This window comes from Micropterus dolomieu, linkage group LG21 (assembly GCF_021292245.1).
Source record: "Micropterus dolomieu isolate WLL.071019.BEF.003 ecotype Adirondacks linkage group LG21, ASM2129224v1, whole genome shotgun sequence".
NCBI classification, from domain to species: domain Eukaryota; kingdom Metazoa; phylum Chordata; class Actinopteri; order Centrarchiformes; family Centrarchidae; genus Micropterus; species Micropterus dolomieu.
This window is the reverse complement of record NC_060170.1, coordinates 6344602-6360421: the sequence shown is the minus strand read 5'-3', so window position 1 is coordinate 6360421 and position 15820 is coordinate 6344602. Positions and strand designations below refer to the sequence as shown.

The 15820-nt window shown below is 40.4% G+C and overlaps 1 protein-coding gene and 3 non-coding genes across 4 annotated transcripts; 1 reads left to right on the top strand and 3 right to left on the bottom strand.

The window, feature by feature from the left end:
* Positions 1-5449: 5449 nt before the first annotated feature.
* Positions 5450-14771, top strand: LOC123960496 (cilia- and flagella-associated protein 157-like). Its single transcript, XM_046035268.1, has 9 exons — positions 5450-5663; positions 6772-7043; positions 7677-7830; positions 7940-8183; positions 10054-10154; positions 10408-10558; positions 12374-12522; positions 13127-13282; positions 14588-14771. Exons 1-9 carry the CDS (start codon positions 5581-5583, stop codon positions 14709-14711), a joined length of 1434 nt encoding a protein of 477 aa, XP_045891224.1. The 5' UTR covers positions 5450-5580; the 3' UTR covers positions 14712-14771.
* Positions 7511-7582, bottom strand: trnac-gca. The gene has a single exon. It is a non-coding gene; the product is annotated as a tRNA-Cys (tRNA).
* On the bottom strand, positions 9428-9499 carry trnac-gca. The gene has a single exon. It is a non-coding gene; the product is annotated as a tRNA-Cys (tRNA).
* On the bottom strand, positions 10291-10362 carry trnac-gca. Its single transcript has one exon. It is a non-coding gene; the product is annotated as a tRNA-Cys (tRNA).
* Positions 14772-15820: the final 1049 nt, after the last annotated feature.

The window sequence follows — 15820 nt, the reverse complement described above, 5'->3', positions numbered from 1 at the left end:
TCACCTCCGTCGAGGTTCCAAGCAAGCTGAGGGATACTAAAATGTAACGTGAAAACACGACAGACTGCTGATTGGTCAGAGAGAATATTCACTATTCACTGCATCATCATTGCTGCACCAGACAGAGGCCAGCCACAGAAAGTTTCATATTTTACAGTTTTCGTATGGAATGTAACTTCACAGACTGTTCAAGTGCGGAGTTGTTGTAAACGTTGGCTAACACAGCTAAAGTTATAGCTATAATGGACCTGATGTGAAAGCTACTGAGCAAACGTTCAAATTGTTTGGCCATTTTTTATGTAAAATTGAGTTGAAATATGGTGATTTTTGTAGTGGTTTATGGTAAGATGTGGAACAATGATGTTGTGTGGTTTTGGACTACCATCTGCTAGGTTACGGTCGCAGTCTGAAGCGGCTTTGATTTGGATCACACTACCTTGTTTCTTAGAAAGCCTTCTCTGCTTCTGATTGGCTAGTAGTCCTTACCTTACATGTGCAACTCCCAACAAAGATTTTTTACAAGCAAGATGCGTCACTCTGTAGCTCAAGAGCGGAGCGAACAACACATAGGGTGAAAAGAGGAGCTGCAGCAATGTGCAGTATGACAAAAATATGGTGTTTTTTGAAAATGAATGTAAACCTGTTCTGGTACAACCCCTAATTAAGATTTTGAACCTGAAAATGAGCATAATACCACCTCTTTAAGTAGTGGTGGGGATGGCTGATCAGGCCACTGTGGCCTGTACTACGAAGGCAAACTCAGGGTTGACAAACTCTGTCCACCTACACTGGAGTTAAACGGTACTACGAAGTTGCATAAGACGCTGGTTAGTTGAGTCCGTGTTAACCCCGTGTTAACTTAATTGGAGTTGGTCCGCGTTCGCATTAAAAGGGGTGTGTTCGGCCGTGCAGGCACATGCTCCGTAGTTCTCCAGAGGAATGCACATTGGTAGTGTCAGGAAATTATGAATGTAAAGACAAGTTAACGGCTAAATCTAATGTCGTGACTGATGACAAAGCCAGGGAGGTTTGATGGCATTGCATTGAGTAAATTTGTAGCCTAATTATCTTCACAGTGTTCTTATTGTAGATCAAATCTCTATTATGTATTTTATGGGCTCTTTTATGTATAACATGATGTAAAGTTACAACTGCACATAAGGTCCATTGTAAGCTCCCTAATTTTTGGACACGTAAAATTATTTAAATATGTGAAAACATGTAGGATAATTTCATTATAGCCTACAGATGGGCTACATCAAGAAACTATCCCGTTAATTAATTAAGATTCCTCTCCAAAATCACAGAGTCTGCAGGGCTCGCTGTCTGAACGTGATGCTGTTGTGTTCAGAACTTCACTGCAACCGCAGTGGAACAAATTAGGATGAAATCTAAACATATTTTATAAAGTGGTGTGTATTAATATCCTACTTCTCATCATTAACACTGAGTAGCTATGTGGTTTGCAGTCCACGTGCAGGGTAACCTCGAGTTAACCATGAACAAAACCTGCTCGGAGCAGTTTAGAGATGCAGCGTAAATTGCCATGGCAGGTAACCCCTATCCACCTTTTGTAGTACGGGTTAATCGGGAAGTTACACCTGACGTCACGAAGTTACTCCTGAAGTTACCTGGATGAGTACAGGCCACTGGCCTCTACTCTGCTGCGCAGTAGCCTACGTTATTGATTCGCTGGTATTTTGCCAATCCCCTTTAGACCGTTTGACTGACACAGTTTGGGTCTGCATGATACGTGTGAAACCGAAACCAACTAAAAACACTTCTGATCAGGCAGAAATCTCGCCATAAATACACATGCATTCCACATTAGCTACTGTCTGGACTCACAGCGTGATGTGCACATGATTAAAATCTCCAGTGTCAGCTCGCATCAGCTGCGAGGAGTTGATTCGTGTGGAGTCAAAAGCTTTCTCTTGTGGCGCCCCTGACATTTTGCGCCCTAGGCGACCACCTGTGTCACCTATGCCTGGAGTAATCTTTAGTATAGATGAGCAGCATTCTACAGAGATCTAGTTAAGCTTGCTTCTTTCTAACTCCACACCAAAAGATTTGTTTCAGTTTTAAACTTGTAGTCTTCAACTGACGCTGACTGAAGTGATATCACTTGAGGGAAATAGGATTATCACATCAGATTGGAGTTGGTCCACGTTCGCATAAAAGAGGTGTTTACATATCAGATTTCACACAGCTCTCTCTGGAGACACTAAAGCAGTCATACTACTTTTAAATACATCCAGTAGAACTCACCAACACTTGGAAACAAATCCAGCTTTAAGGTTAGGGAAAGGTACTGAGTGGGTGGGCAAATAAAGGGTAAGGTAAACATTTAGGTTAGAATTGGCATGAAGTTCTGATGTGCTTAAAGTCCATCCTCCACTTCCACTTCCACACTATTTCTCACACTATTAGACTATACTATGTTATTTTATTTACTGTGTGTGTGTGTGTGTGTGTGTGTGTGTGTGTGTGTGTGATGTTATACACAGTAATTAGAGAATCACTTTGGTTTGGCAGACACAGACTGAGGGAACAGTACGTCTTGTACAAGGATTAAAACATGAATTGGGTATTTGTGTGTGGGCTCATTTTACAACATCCATGGGTTCCAAAATCCAGGAGCCCACTATACCTGTGGAGGCCATTTTGTGGGTAATACGGGACCCTATAAGTTTAAAGGGCTGTATGAGGACTTGGTTTTAGGTGTGTGTGTGTGTGTGTGTGTGTGTGTGTGTGTGTGTGTGTGTGTGTGTGTGTGTGTGTGTGTGTGTGTGTGTGTGTGTGTGTGTGCAGGGAAAGTCTGTAATGCTGTAACTACAAGAAGAATCCTCAGGCAAGACAAGACTCGGCAGACCAACCAGAACATCTTAATTCTTCACATGACCTTCCCACATCCTAGGTGTCCTGCAGAAGGTGAGTGAGTGTACAAAGACACAGTAAAACTCTATCAAAGCTAATTGAAAGTGTAAACAACTCTTTACAACAGAGACACATCGTGTGCAAAGAAAATATACATTCATGTCGGGTTCCTCCAGACTGTCACTGTGTATTTGTCAGAAAGGAATCTCTCTTACACTCAGGGTCAGTTGCTACCATGTTTGTGTGGAAATTCACACAACCAATTTTACATCGAATTCACGTGGATGCCTTTTCATTTCACTTTACACTGCCTAATTCCACTTTCACACATACAGACTGAAATACGTGACAGTAGAGGTTTATAGTTAATGTAATTATCTGTATTTGTGTTGAAGACAGGAATTGGCCATTGGCGTATACAGGAAGTCACATTCAATCAGGCAAATGTTGCATTTTTGAACCCAACATTTATTAGCAACACAATACTTTTTCCTTCAAAGTATCAGATTGATTTAGTACATACGGTACTTTGTCTTTTTGTTTATTTAAATTTTTAACTAAACTAAGTTTTTTGAACTACACCCAACCTTTAACTAGGGACCATTAAACAATCAGAAACCAAAAAACAAAGATCAAAAGATTCTGTTTTGCGTTGGAAATAGAAACTACTGACAGTAAAGATTTATAGAAAAGTATCCTTCAGTCGAATGGAATAATCTTAAATTCCAATGGGCTACAATTACATCAATCCAACAACACTAGTGGAACCACACCAATAATAAATCCCATCATATCACACCAATATGTTTTTCTTATAGTCTAACACGCCCTCCTTCAGATAAAATCATTAAATCGTGGAAAGTTTTACCAGCTAAGAATCCTATTCTGTACAAATTAAATCTCGAATTAATGTCCTGGTGCCTCTATCATATTTAATAATTTAATAATCACAATGCATGGAAACACATCCCTCTGGAAATTAACTACTTCATCGTAGGCCTCTGTTACATTTTTTTTTAAATATACTGGAGTAGAGGGTTGTACAATTTGAGGGTGCATTTACCTTTAAAAATCCATCAAACATTAGCCAAAGGCCAGCTTTCACCGATTTTAAATTCAAATTGAATGGATACAGTGAAATACAGGCAATGCACAGTATTTTATTATTATCATTACCATTACGATTATTATCATTCACATTTCTGAAAATATCTGTACCATTATTTATTCAGTCTGTTCCAACATTACCTTTACTGTCTGTACTTCTGTGTGGATATTGTGTAGGCTAATATCACAGAGAACGTTCAAATCTGACTGAAGTCAAGCCAGCCTCCACTTCAAAAACGACAGTCAAGCCAGCCCTCGCGCTGTTTTGCGATGCGTGTTTCTTCTAGGCATTACGGTAACATCGTGTCGCAGCACATTTCAAAATAAAAGTGAGCTTCTGCTGAACATAATGCAATTGATGTGACAGAAACGATTGAATAAATAAATAAATGCTTAAGACACCACAAGTATCAAAATAGAAAATATTAGTCTCACAGAAAGCTTACTACATTCAGCCAAGATTCGAACTCATGTAAATATTTTCTATTTTGATACTTGTGGTGTCTTAAGCATTTATTTATTTATAGACTGTCGTTTTTGAAATGGAGGCTGGCTTGACTTCAGTCAAATACGGGCCTTAACAACTGTACCAGTATGATCCGGAGGTTGAAGATGTTGGCAAGCACTCCTAAAACCAGCAGGAGGGTGGTGCCGCGCAGCATGAGATGGTTCCAGAGGTCCAGTGGAGACAGATCCTGTTGCATTCCTCCAGGTTTCAGAGCAGAATGACATGCTGAGCATCCTTAAAGAGGAAATAAAAATACATAGCATTCAATTCTGTTCCTGCAAGTCACCCGTCAGTGTTGCTGTATATGAAAATAGACATCAATTAGCTCAGTCACCATGCTTTGTTCATTATAGAACAGACCTTGAACATAAACTGAGCAATTACAGGTTTTCACCTTGACCTGACATACGTAACAGTCGTTTTGAATGTTTTGTTTAGGTTTTTTGGGCCAGTTATTGTTGTTTATGTCTTACATCATCCACACAGCAATGTCTGTTTTTTTCCCCTCTATTCTCAGTTTGGTCCTTTACCAGGATTACCATTTTATTGAGTGAAATTAACATTGTCTTAATATAGCTGATCCAGAGTGATAGCAGAATAAATTGGCGCTGGTAAGATGAAGCATGTTTTCAGTGCTATTTCTTTATGAAATGCTATCTGACCAGACAATGGCACACAAATTAAGTCTTAAAATGTTAATTAAAAATACAAGTAAAGAATATATTATGAAATAAATAGTTATATTAATATATCATTGTGAAAAAAAGTAACTAGCAAAACTACAGATTACAAAGTAGGGAAAACAAGACATATTATATTTGTACAGAATCAACAAAGTCACACACATATATAAAGTGACAATGATATGAGTAATAGTAGACTAGAAATAGTTTACAGAAAATTTTACTAAGGTTAGAACTTTCGGATCAGTCCCTGAAGGCAACATTCATCCCCTAGCAACACGTAGTCTAAGCAGTATTGTATTAGATTTTTCAGTGAACTTTCTTTGATACATGCCACAACAAAAGGATCAGAAAAGCTGAGTTAAACAACAAAAAGCCAGAAAATCTAAAGACAAATATAGAACTATGGCGGATGAAGTCGGTTCTGAAGACAGAGATACCTGGTTATATTTGATACAAATTCAATATCTTGACAAGCAGCTTGAGAGGTAATGTTTAGTTAAGACTGTTAGCTGCACACCTACTTCTGTTTCAGGTGAAATGCATTCTTAGTAACTTCTTTAAACACAGAATGATATATAAATGTATATATATATATATATATATATTTGTCTTAGAAGCTAGATTTTACTTTATTGGCGTAGCCCTTTGGTATTAGCCAGAGTGATGTTAGCTTCTTTTGTACAGTATATGGATGGTAGCTGTTAGCATAGCACCAGTTTGTCTGAAGATGTTTGTGCCGCATTTAGCATTGTTGCCACCACTGCCACTATGTTTTATAAAAATATTTTGTAAGAAAAACACTTACTTATAATGAGAAATATTTAGCCTACTTGATTAGAACTAAGCTACAACCTCAACTTGGACTATTATTGGGAAGAAAATGTGTTTGCATTAGCTTTAATGTTAAAACTGAATAAAATAAAAAATACTGTATGTGTGAAAATAAATACAAAATATACAGTAATATAAATGTAGTATAACCTTGAATTAACATGAAATGTAAAGTGTGCTCTTCCATTTAGGGCTGCAACTAGCAATTAGCTGTTTTTATTGAATAATGTTCATATTTGTCAGAAACAACAAAGAAAAGCAGCAAATCTTCACATAGGAGAAGCTGGAGGCAGCAGATGTTTGGCGTTACAGCTTAAAAGATTACTCAACAACTATAAAAGCATGATAAAACTTTAATTATGGGTGTCGATGGAACAGTGGATAAGACACATGCCCTTGCCTTGGGTGATCTGGGTTTGATTCCCTCTGCGAATTATCCACCAAGGAGTCACAAGACACTTAACCCCTAGTTGCTCCAGAGGTGTGTGACCTCTGGCATATATAGCAATTGCCTTTACTTGTATCACATTTAAGTCTTACTGAACATCTTTCTCCAGCTGTTGGTTCCTAGAATTCGCACAATATTTCACCTCACGTACTGTGAGGACAAGCTTCAGGCACAATTTCAGCATGATTAAAACTTTGATACAGGATGCAGTTACTGCAGCTATTATTTTATTTTAAATATTGTATTTACAACAAAAAGCACAGTAGATTCTTGCATATAACCCTTAAGCCCACACGTCACTCTTCATCCTGCAGATGTCAGCTTAAATGTGATGAGTTGGAGAAACAGAACAAGGACCTTGTCTCTCAGTACAACGTGCTGGAGAAGGACAATAAAGATATAATTGACTTCCTGAAACGCTCCCTGGTTGCAAAAGAGAAGAAGGGGGAAAAGCTGGCAGAGCGGCTGGAGAGTCAGCAGCATGCTGCTGAACAAGACTGGCAGGCCCTGAACCTGCAGCACAGCCAGCAGATACTGAAGCTACAGGAGCAGATCGACAAACTTAGCTCAGAGAGCAAGATGCAGGGTGAGACAGTCACAATGTTTGTTTATTAAGTATTTAGTTGTTTCTTCTCCCATCCCCTTAGAATGGATTCATTTTGCTGATCTAGGATCAGGTCCCTGAGTGCAGACAAGTTTAGTCTTTTTTAGTTTGTGAGATGTATTTATTCTGGAAGTTATTCTGATTCAGTCATTCTGTTTTCACTTTTGGTTTTTATTTATATCACGGTATTTTAGGAGAAATAGGAATTGCTTCTGTAACAGGAAGATAGGTCTTTTCTTATTTCCTAGGACAAATAGGACGAGCAGTTAGGAAATGCTTCTGTTTGGTTGTGAGCTTAGACCTCTTTCACTAATGACTCACGTAATGCAAAGTGATGTGTCCCATTGTTAGAAAGTAACTGATGGGGTGAAGGTTACAACAAATCAGTTCATACTCAGCTTACTTAGAGGATTACTGCAAGATATACTATCTGTTGTGAAGTGCCATAAAGGGGGCATCCGGATTTGAACCGGAGACCTCTTGATCTGCAGTCAAATGCTCTACCACTGAGCTATACCCCCTGCTGTGAATGCTAACACTTAAACGCTAGCAGTTTGTGTGAAGCCTACTGTGGGATGCATCCTCTCCGTGTTTTCTCTCCTGTTCTCATTTCAGCGGCAAAGTTCGAGGAGCAGCAGGAGCAGAAAGAGCAGCTGATGCAGCAGCTATCCGACATGGAGTCTCTGGAGAAGCAGCTGGCCAGTCAGCAGGAAGAGCACGAAGCTGCCGTCCTCAGGCTGACAAGGGAAGCAGAGATGGAGAGGGAAAGGTAAATTCAACTGATCTCCTTTTGTTGATGTTGGTTTGACTCTTGTTTCAAATGTTGGTCAGCGTACACTAAATGTTTAGCCATCCCTTCCCCTGTCCTCCAACGACAGGATTGAGAAGAGACAGAACGCAGTGCACTATTACATTAAGATGAAGACCTCAAACATTGTTCAGGAGGAGAGGGCGCAGCACAGTGAGCGGCTGGAGAAAGTCCAGCTCCTGCTGAGCGAGAACATGGATCTGTGGGACGAGAAAGACGCCGTGCGAGGCAGAGACGCTTTTCTTTGCTATGAGGTGGATGACCTGAAAAAAAACATCAACAGCATGACCCAAGAGAGCCTCACCTACAAGAAGGTAAGAGGACAGCAGTAAATCCACCTCAGGGAGCATCTGGATTTGATCCAGAGACCTCACTACTCCATTTTAGTTTACAAATAGAGAATTAAAACGAATACCATGTCAAAAACCCGGTCAGTAGCATCGTTTTTCTGCTTTGCATGACTTATAAGACCCTTACAGAGAGCCGAGCGTGAGCGGCTGCGTCATCGTTTCTAAAGTCCTCCGTTTTGGCCCGTCTTCTTCTTAAGTCTGCAGTCAATGCTCTTACCACTGAGATGTACTCTCACAGCCTGAGCTCCGGGTCAGTATTTGTGTTGTGTTTCAGACAGGACCTGGCATCAGTATGCGAGAAGATGTACGACTAAAGTGTTCTGTCATTGCTTCTTGTGGTCACAGTGGGCTCTGCTCAGCACAAGTCATAGCAGCAGTAGTATGAAGAGCTTAAAGAGGTCATATTATAGTTTTTTTATTGAGTTAAATCCCTTTTTTGTGCATGTAATAATAGGTTTGCACAGTGAAAAAGTCCAGCCCAAAGGGAGTTACCATCTCCCACAGAAAACTCTGCTCTGAACTGCCTGAAAACAGCTTGACTACAGTCCAGCCTTCCATAAACTCTCTGCGTCTCTATGTAACACGCCTAGTGGCTAGTGTGGCACGCCCTCAAAAACACTGGTGGAAAAACACACTGAGCTGCAGCACGCACAGTGAAAAGAGATCCGCCCACTGCCTCCCCTCACCTCACCTCACCTCACCTCCACCCTCTCTACCGAAACTTAGATACCAGTGCACAGTTAAAATATTACTATGAAAGATGAATTTGTGACACATTATTAACTTACCACTCTGAGACATCTTGCTTCAGTCTAGGTTGTGCAGCTAGTTCAGATTGTTCTTTCAGCTGGGCTGTGTATCTCAGCCTACATTACCTCTGTAGCAAAAGGTGGGGCGCTACATGAACGGTCTCTATAATATAAGGAACAAATGCAACCTAAAGTCATAATAAACAAATTCATTGCGACAGGATGTGCAAAACGTACTTCGGAGCAAATAAAAAATAAATATAAAAACATATTTCAAAGCAGTAAGTAAGGCTTACTGAACTGAAAAATCCTGCTTCATAGTACAGGCCCTGGAGTATTACTACAGGATGAGTTAGAGCATCAAGGTTAAAGCATATAGTCACATGTAAACATTGTATCTAGAAGACGCAGACATCAGTGGCACTGAGCATCTGTTGAGAAGTGGCATAAATGAGGCCCAGGGGGCATCTGGACTTGAACCAGAGACCTCTTGATCTGCAGTCAAATGCTCTACCACTGAGCTATACCCCCTCACTGTCACCAGCACATCAACGACAGTGGTCTAGGTGTTTGTGAGAGACACTGGTTTCTAAAATGCAGCAGATGGACAATGGATTGATTGTTTTAAGGAATGAGGAATCTCTTTGTGAACAGTTTGAACAGGAGAAACAATTACAGTGAACAAAAACTCTTCTAGTGTTCACACAGTGTATGAAAGACTGTAGCTAAATTAGCCTAGAGATTGCACAGCTGCAGCCTTTGTCATAATTTAGCATTCTTTAATTGGTTTCCACAACAGTTTAGTAAGGATATGTGATTTAGATATAGAACAGTTAACAGTTAGCTGAATAATACAACCAAGAACAAGACGGAAAAGGTGTCTTTAATCTCATTGGACGTTTTAAGTGCTGCAGTCTTTGTACCTATTCATAATTTTTTCATGTGAGCATAATATTATTGATGGATTAAAAATGATGACAAATCAAGAACATAATCTAAATCAGCTGATATTTGGATAGAGAAAACATATGTCCGTAAGCACATAAGGCTCCTTATTTGAGTAAAAATCATCTTCCCTTTTTCAGGAGGTGGAGAAGCTGACAAAGAAGTGCCGGCAGCTGGAGGTGAAGCTGAAGGCCTGTGGCATCACCGAGAGGAGCATGCTGGCCAAGGAAGAGACTCTCAGGTACAAGTTTTTAATCTTTCTGACGTTCAAACAAACAAGTTTAAGATTCATTGTTACACAGAAAACATCACAAGTTACAATCATTAATGTGTCAACCTCCATTTTTCACACTTACCAAACATTATAAATGTGACACAGGGGGCATCCGGACTTGAACCGGAGACCTCTTGATCTGCAGTCAAATGCTCTACCACTGAGCTATACCCCCACTGGACACACAGTAATGGGGTTATTGTCTCTGTTGTGTTTTCAGACAGCGCTTGGCCTCAGGGTCCGAGAAGTGCCGTCAAAAAACAGCGGAGGCAGGTCAGCTGGGGGCCGAGCTACAGAAAGAGAGGAGCAGGAAGAAGCAGCTGGAGGGTGACATCCATGAAGCAGTCATCATTCTCAGACACATCCTGGAGGTAAGTCCTGACCAGAAGCCTCATTACAGAAACATTTCCTAACTGCTTGTCCAATTTGTCCTTTAAGTTAAAAAAAAAGGAACAATCCTGTCTAACTTTCACAGAAGCAATTCCTAAACTCGTGGCTGTGTCCTAGCCTATCTCAGATTTTCTATCTTATCTTAATTTAAGAAATCCAAACTACAACTAGAAACTCAATTCTTCTGTACTTGTCTAATGCCTCAGTTTTAGGGATGAGTCTGAGACATTAATCATGTCTGTAGAGAAGAGGAAACCCACCTTTTGGAAAGTTTTCTTCCAAATTATCAGACCAGGATAAAGATTTCGACATTTTCCTAAATGCAGTTAGGAAACATGTTTCTGTAATACCAAAAAAAGTTCATACTAAACTGTTAAGAAAGTATTCCAGACTTAGAAAGTTTCTGTAATGAGGCCCCTGGAGTGTCAGGACGCCTGCTTTAGTTCCTGCCGCAGCAACTCTAGGTTCTGGAATATCTGGATATTATGGGAGCTGTTTTCCAGAGAGGGAAGATGATTCTGGTTTTAATCCAGGAAGGTCAGATATCCCATTTACCTTCTGCTGCACAAATACTGAAATTATATATACAGTACTTGAATAAATTTGCTCTGTTTGTTTCCACTTATGGAGAAATCTGTAGCAGTAACTGAACAGCTGCTTTTCTGCACAAATTTATAATGTGCCCGTCAAAATGACATCCACAAAAAGTGCTTCTTTTTGCCATCGACAGGCTCAGGTCTGACAACACCAGGACCCCTACAAGTAACTCCCAGTAGCACCCTTTGCTTTTAACAAAAACAGAAGTCTCGCTCAAGCACAATTCTCACTCTGAAATCTTGTCAGAGGAGAGTTGTTGCAGGAAACAAGAGAGAGGAGTTTGTTGCGAACATAGAGAATCTGCTAGCAAGACTTTATTTCCTAGCGTTACACCACAAACTCCTCTCTAACTCTGACTCTCCGTCTCTTCCTGCAACTCCGCTCTCACAAGATTTCAGAGCGATAATTGTTCAGCTTTACTGCCTGTTACATCTCACATGAGAACAACTGTGGTTCTTTGGCTCCACTCAATAAGGTACATCTCGACCAATGAGATCATTTGTGATTATTGAAGCTGGGGCTGAAAACAGTGTGCACTGTTTAACTACTGTTTTGTTTCTGGGTTAAGGTGGATTTAAAGGTTGGTTTTCTCTCATTTGGTGGGTGTGTCAGAGGTGTTACCCAATCTGTCTGATGTTCTCTGCTATTCTGGATGGCAAAGGCAGTGACTGTAACATTGAGTGTATTTTGTAGAATTCAGGCATTCAAACTCCTCACCTTTTGGTTGAATTTGCCATTTTGAAACCAATGGGTCACCAATGTGGCCAAGACAACATTTACCCGTTATATTTACCTAGTCCACTCCAGCATGAGCTTTGCAACTTAAAGCTAATTGTTTATGTAGACCAGTGGCAGCAACCTGAATGTAATGTTGGATAACGTCAACAGGATAAAACATCATAGGTGTCATTTACAGTGGGGACGCTGGGGACATTTCATTTGAAATGGCCGATTATTTCACTTTTGAAGGCATTTGCTAAAAATATTCTGAAAAATAGCTTGCTATAAGAAGATTTTCTTTTTTGGCCAAGTTTTCCGTTCTCTCCCTAACTGCATTATATTCTGTTATATTTTTATATTTTAAATTGTCACCTGCCACCTGAATTTTGAATTACGCAACACAACAGGAGTGTTCAATGCAACTGTGTTTCCTATTGAAATAAACTGAAGGCACTCCTGGTGTTCTTTTTCCTCTGCAGGAGGCGCCCGAGTCTCAGGGGAAGATACGGAGGCTGCAGGAGATCCTGAAGAGTCCCATCCCCCAGTCAACAGGGTTTGACCTCAAAGACTCCACTGAGAAGAGCAGTGGAGAACAGAAACCGCAGACTTCTGACCCCAAACCAGCCAGGTACTGGAATCACTCTCCACTGGGGGTTTCTGTTTTATGACTGGTGTCAACAGCAGTGTAAACACTCATTTCCTGTTTAGAAAAACCCAGAACACACCGCAGCTATTTCATCACAGCAGCAAAGTAGGCTGGACTAGAGTCCTGCTGAGGTTTGAGTCCCACCAGAACCAGATTAGCTGTTGACTGATTTCATCAAAAGATTCTAACAATACATTCCTATCTAAAAACAGTGAAATTAATTATCCCGTGGCCCTGCTATCTCTTCACAAACAAACAAAAAAACCAAAAAAAATCAGTTTGAAGTAGTTTTATATCAACATCTTTATTTTTCTTTTTTCATGTTAATAAAGAAGAGAGAATAAAATGAGAACAGAGGGATAGGAGTAAAGAAAAGTGATATTAGTTACATTGTGTGAGCTTATCTCAAGCTAAATGTAAAGTCTGTACATGTTAACTGTTAACTGCAGCCGTCAGATAAATGTAGTGGAGAAAAAAGAAACAAACTCTCACAAAGGAAACAACTCAAGTAAAGTATGAAAACTCCCATCATCCCTGAGCCAAGACAGTCTGCTCCTGCTCCCCTCATCCTGTCTCTCCTCCACAGAGCAGAGACCGTGAACGCAGCCACAGATCCATTGTTCCTGATGGCCCGCTACAGGCCAGGCGACCTCGGCCTCGTACCTCGACCCACATGGAAACACAAACCAGCCATCTACAGGACTCGTGCTCCATCCACCAGCACCCAGCTGCCTCTCAACAGGTTTGTTGTGAATTGGAAACTCCAGTGCATTGCCTGCAAGGGGCAGTGTTGGGTCACATCATTTTTTCCAGTGTAATCGATAGTATGATCAGTCAATCTGCCTCTGCCTGATCTGCTCTCATAGGGATTTATTGTTGTCCTCATGCACAAGGCATGTTTACAGTCTTTGCTCAGTGGACGCATTTCTGTTGTTTAGAAGCCAACAAGGACACTGGACACCAGATTTAATTGGTGTCCTGATGCTTCAAGAGAGAGGAGACTGATTCATGTCTGTGTTTGAAGTTGAAAAAGGACGCACTCAGAAATCATAGCTCCACTGTGGTAAAATGGAAAGAAGTCACTTACTTTCCTGCTTACAATCATTATTTTCATACAGTGGATAGAAAAAGTCTACACACCCCTGTTAAAATTGCAGGTTCTTATGTTGTAAAATAATGAAACAAAGAAATCATGTCAGAACTTTTTCCACCTATAATGTGAACAATTCAATAGAAAAACAAACTGAAATCTTCGAGGGGGAAAACTGAAAAATAAAAACCTTACAATAACCTGGTTAGGGACACTTCAAGGAACTGAGAAATGTCAGGATTAGGATCTGTAAAAACTACAACAGGCACCCCGGAACCCACAGACACATCAAAATGAGTAAACACCCACACTAAAACCAGAGTCTCTCGATCACAGAATAGTTAAGTTGATGCTTGTTAAACTTCTTAGGAGTAGAAACCCACAGGTTTGTTCACACCGTGACTGTCAGACTGCATCAATACTGCACCTGCCCCCATGTGACCGGCATCCACCTGCAGACTGAACGACTTTGCAACAAGGAGCGGCACGCACCGGAGCACTACAGAGAAGTTCTTTGGCCTTCTGAAAAGGCTGCTGACAGACAGGAGACCACACAAATTTAAATTGCCTTCAACAAATCAGTGAGGGGAGCAACAACAGAAGAAAAGTTCTGACAAGAACTGCAGTAGGAAGCCAACATCCTCAAGAACCTCATTAGTTCTATTTTAGTTGTTGGGGGGGGGGGGGGGGTGTTGTTTGCAGGCGCCACAGGCTTAACTAACCCTGACGCAGATACATCTGTTATACTTGGGGCAACCACATGAGAATAGGAAGGCTTCCAAATGAGTTGTTCTGTAATGCTGGATGTACAAATAAGGTGCTGTATCAAGTTAAAGTGGCCAAAACACAATATATCATTTAATAATCAATCAATAAAATATATCACAACTGTTTTTATTTTTTTGTTTTACATAATCTGTTCTTTGTATAAATACTGTTATTCTGTCCGTCCCTCAGGAAACTCAGTCAGAAGAGAGCCAGCTTTGCCAACCCATCTGATTCAGTCCCTCAGTCTGACCTGTCTTATCCAGTTCCACATTCTGACCTGTCTGATCTGGCTCCTCGGCAGGCTCAACAGTAAGAAAGACGAATGTTTTCCATCCCACTGCCACGTTTCAAAATAAAGGTTTAGTCACTTTGATCCTGCTTCTGTTCTGACTGCTGGTCTTTCTGAACATTTACACATAGCAAAGTATTTTTTGTTTTCACAAATATGAGATTTATTCTGTTGACTGTGTCAGAAAATTGTGAAAAAGGTTCCCAGAGCTCAAACTGACATCCTCAAATATCTTGTTTCATCCAGAATCCAAAAATATTTACTTTACAGGAATAAAAGGAAAGCAGGAAATTCTCACATTGCAGACCCTCAGACCCTTGTTCTTGATAAATGACAAACAATTAATCTGTTGTCAAAATTGATGTTGAATTATTTTATTCATTTTGTAAAGTACTAGGTTCAGCCCCCCTACATAATAATACAGATAAGTTATTTACAAATATGATAAATAATGGAATTTCTAGACAACACCTAGTAGGAGTGTAAAGTTATGCAATTCATGTCAAGTCACGCCAATTTTTGTTATATAACCCAAATATCCAAATGGGCATTCCTTTCAGTGTAGGACACCCTTTAAGATGTCTATGAAGATTCTCAGTCATCCAGGTCATAGTTATCCAACGAAGGTTAAAGTCAAGGGCAACTGGACTTGGTTGAAGATACTGGAAGACGTTTCGTCCCTCATCCAAAGGACTTCTTCAGTTCTGAATGACTGGCAGGGAAACTCAGCTATTTAACCTCAGTGGGGTCGTTTGCCAGGATCGTCGATTCGAGGACCATATGATCATTGAATATATGTTAAACCGTATCTTCTCACTGCTACTGTAAACTCATTACAAAGAAGACACTGAACACATTACAGGCACACCAAAATAAAAATGTGATTATCTCAGCAGTGTTTCCAAAGTGTTGGGGAAAGCTGAAACCAAAGGTCAGACTGCTCAACCACGATGGCCTTCTTACTTTGAACTGTCGCCACCATTTAGAATTCAATGAGCCTCACAGCGAGGTCAGGTGGAGTTCTGGGTCAACAGAGGACAACAGGAGAGGACTGAAAACACAGAGGGAACACAGGGGAAAACAAAGCATCTGCAGCCTTCAGCCTCGGACATGATGGAGCTCTATCTAATATC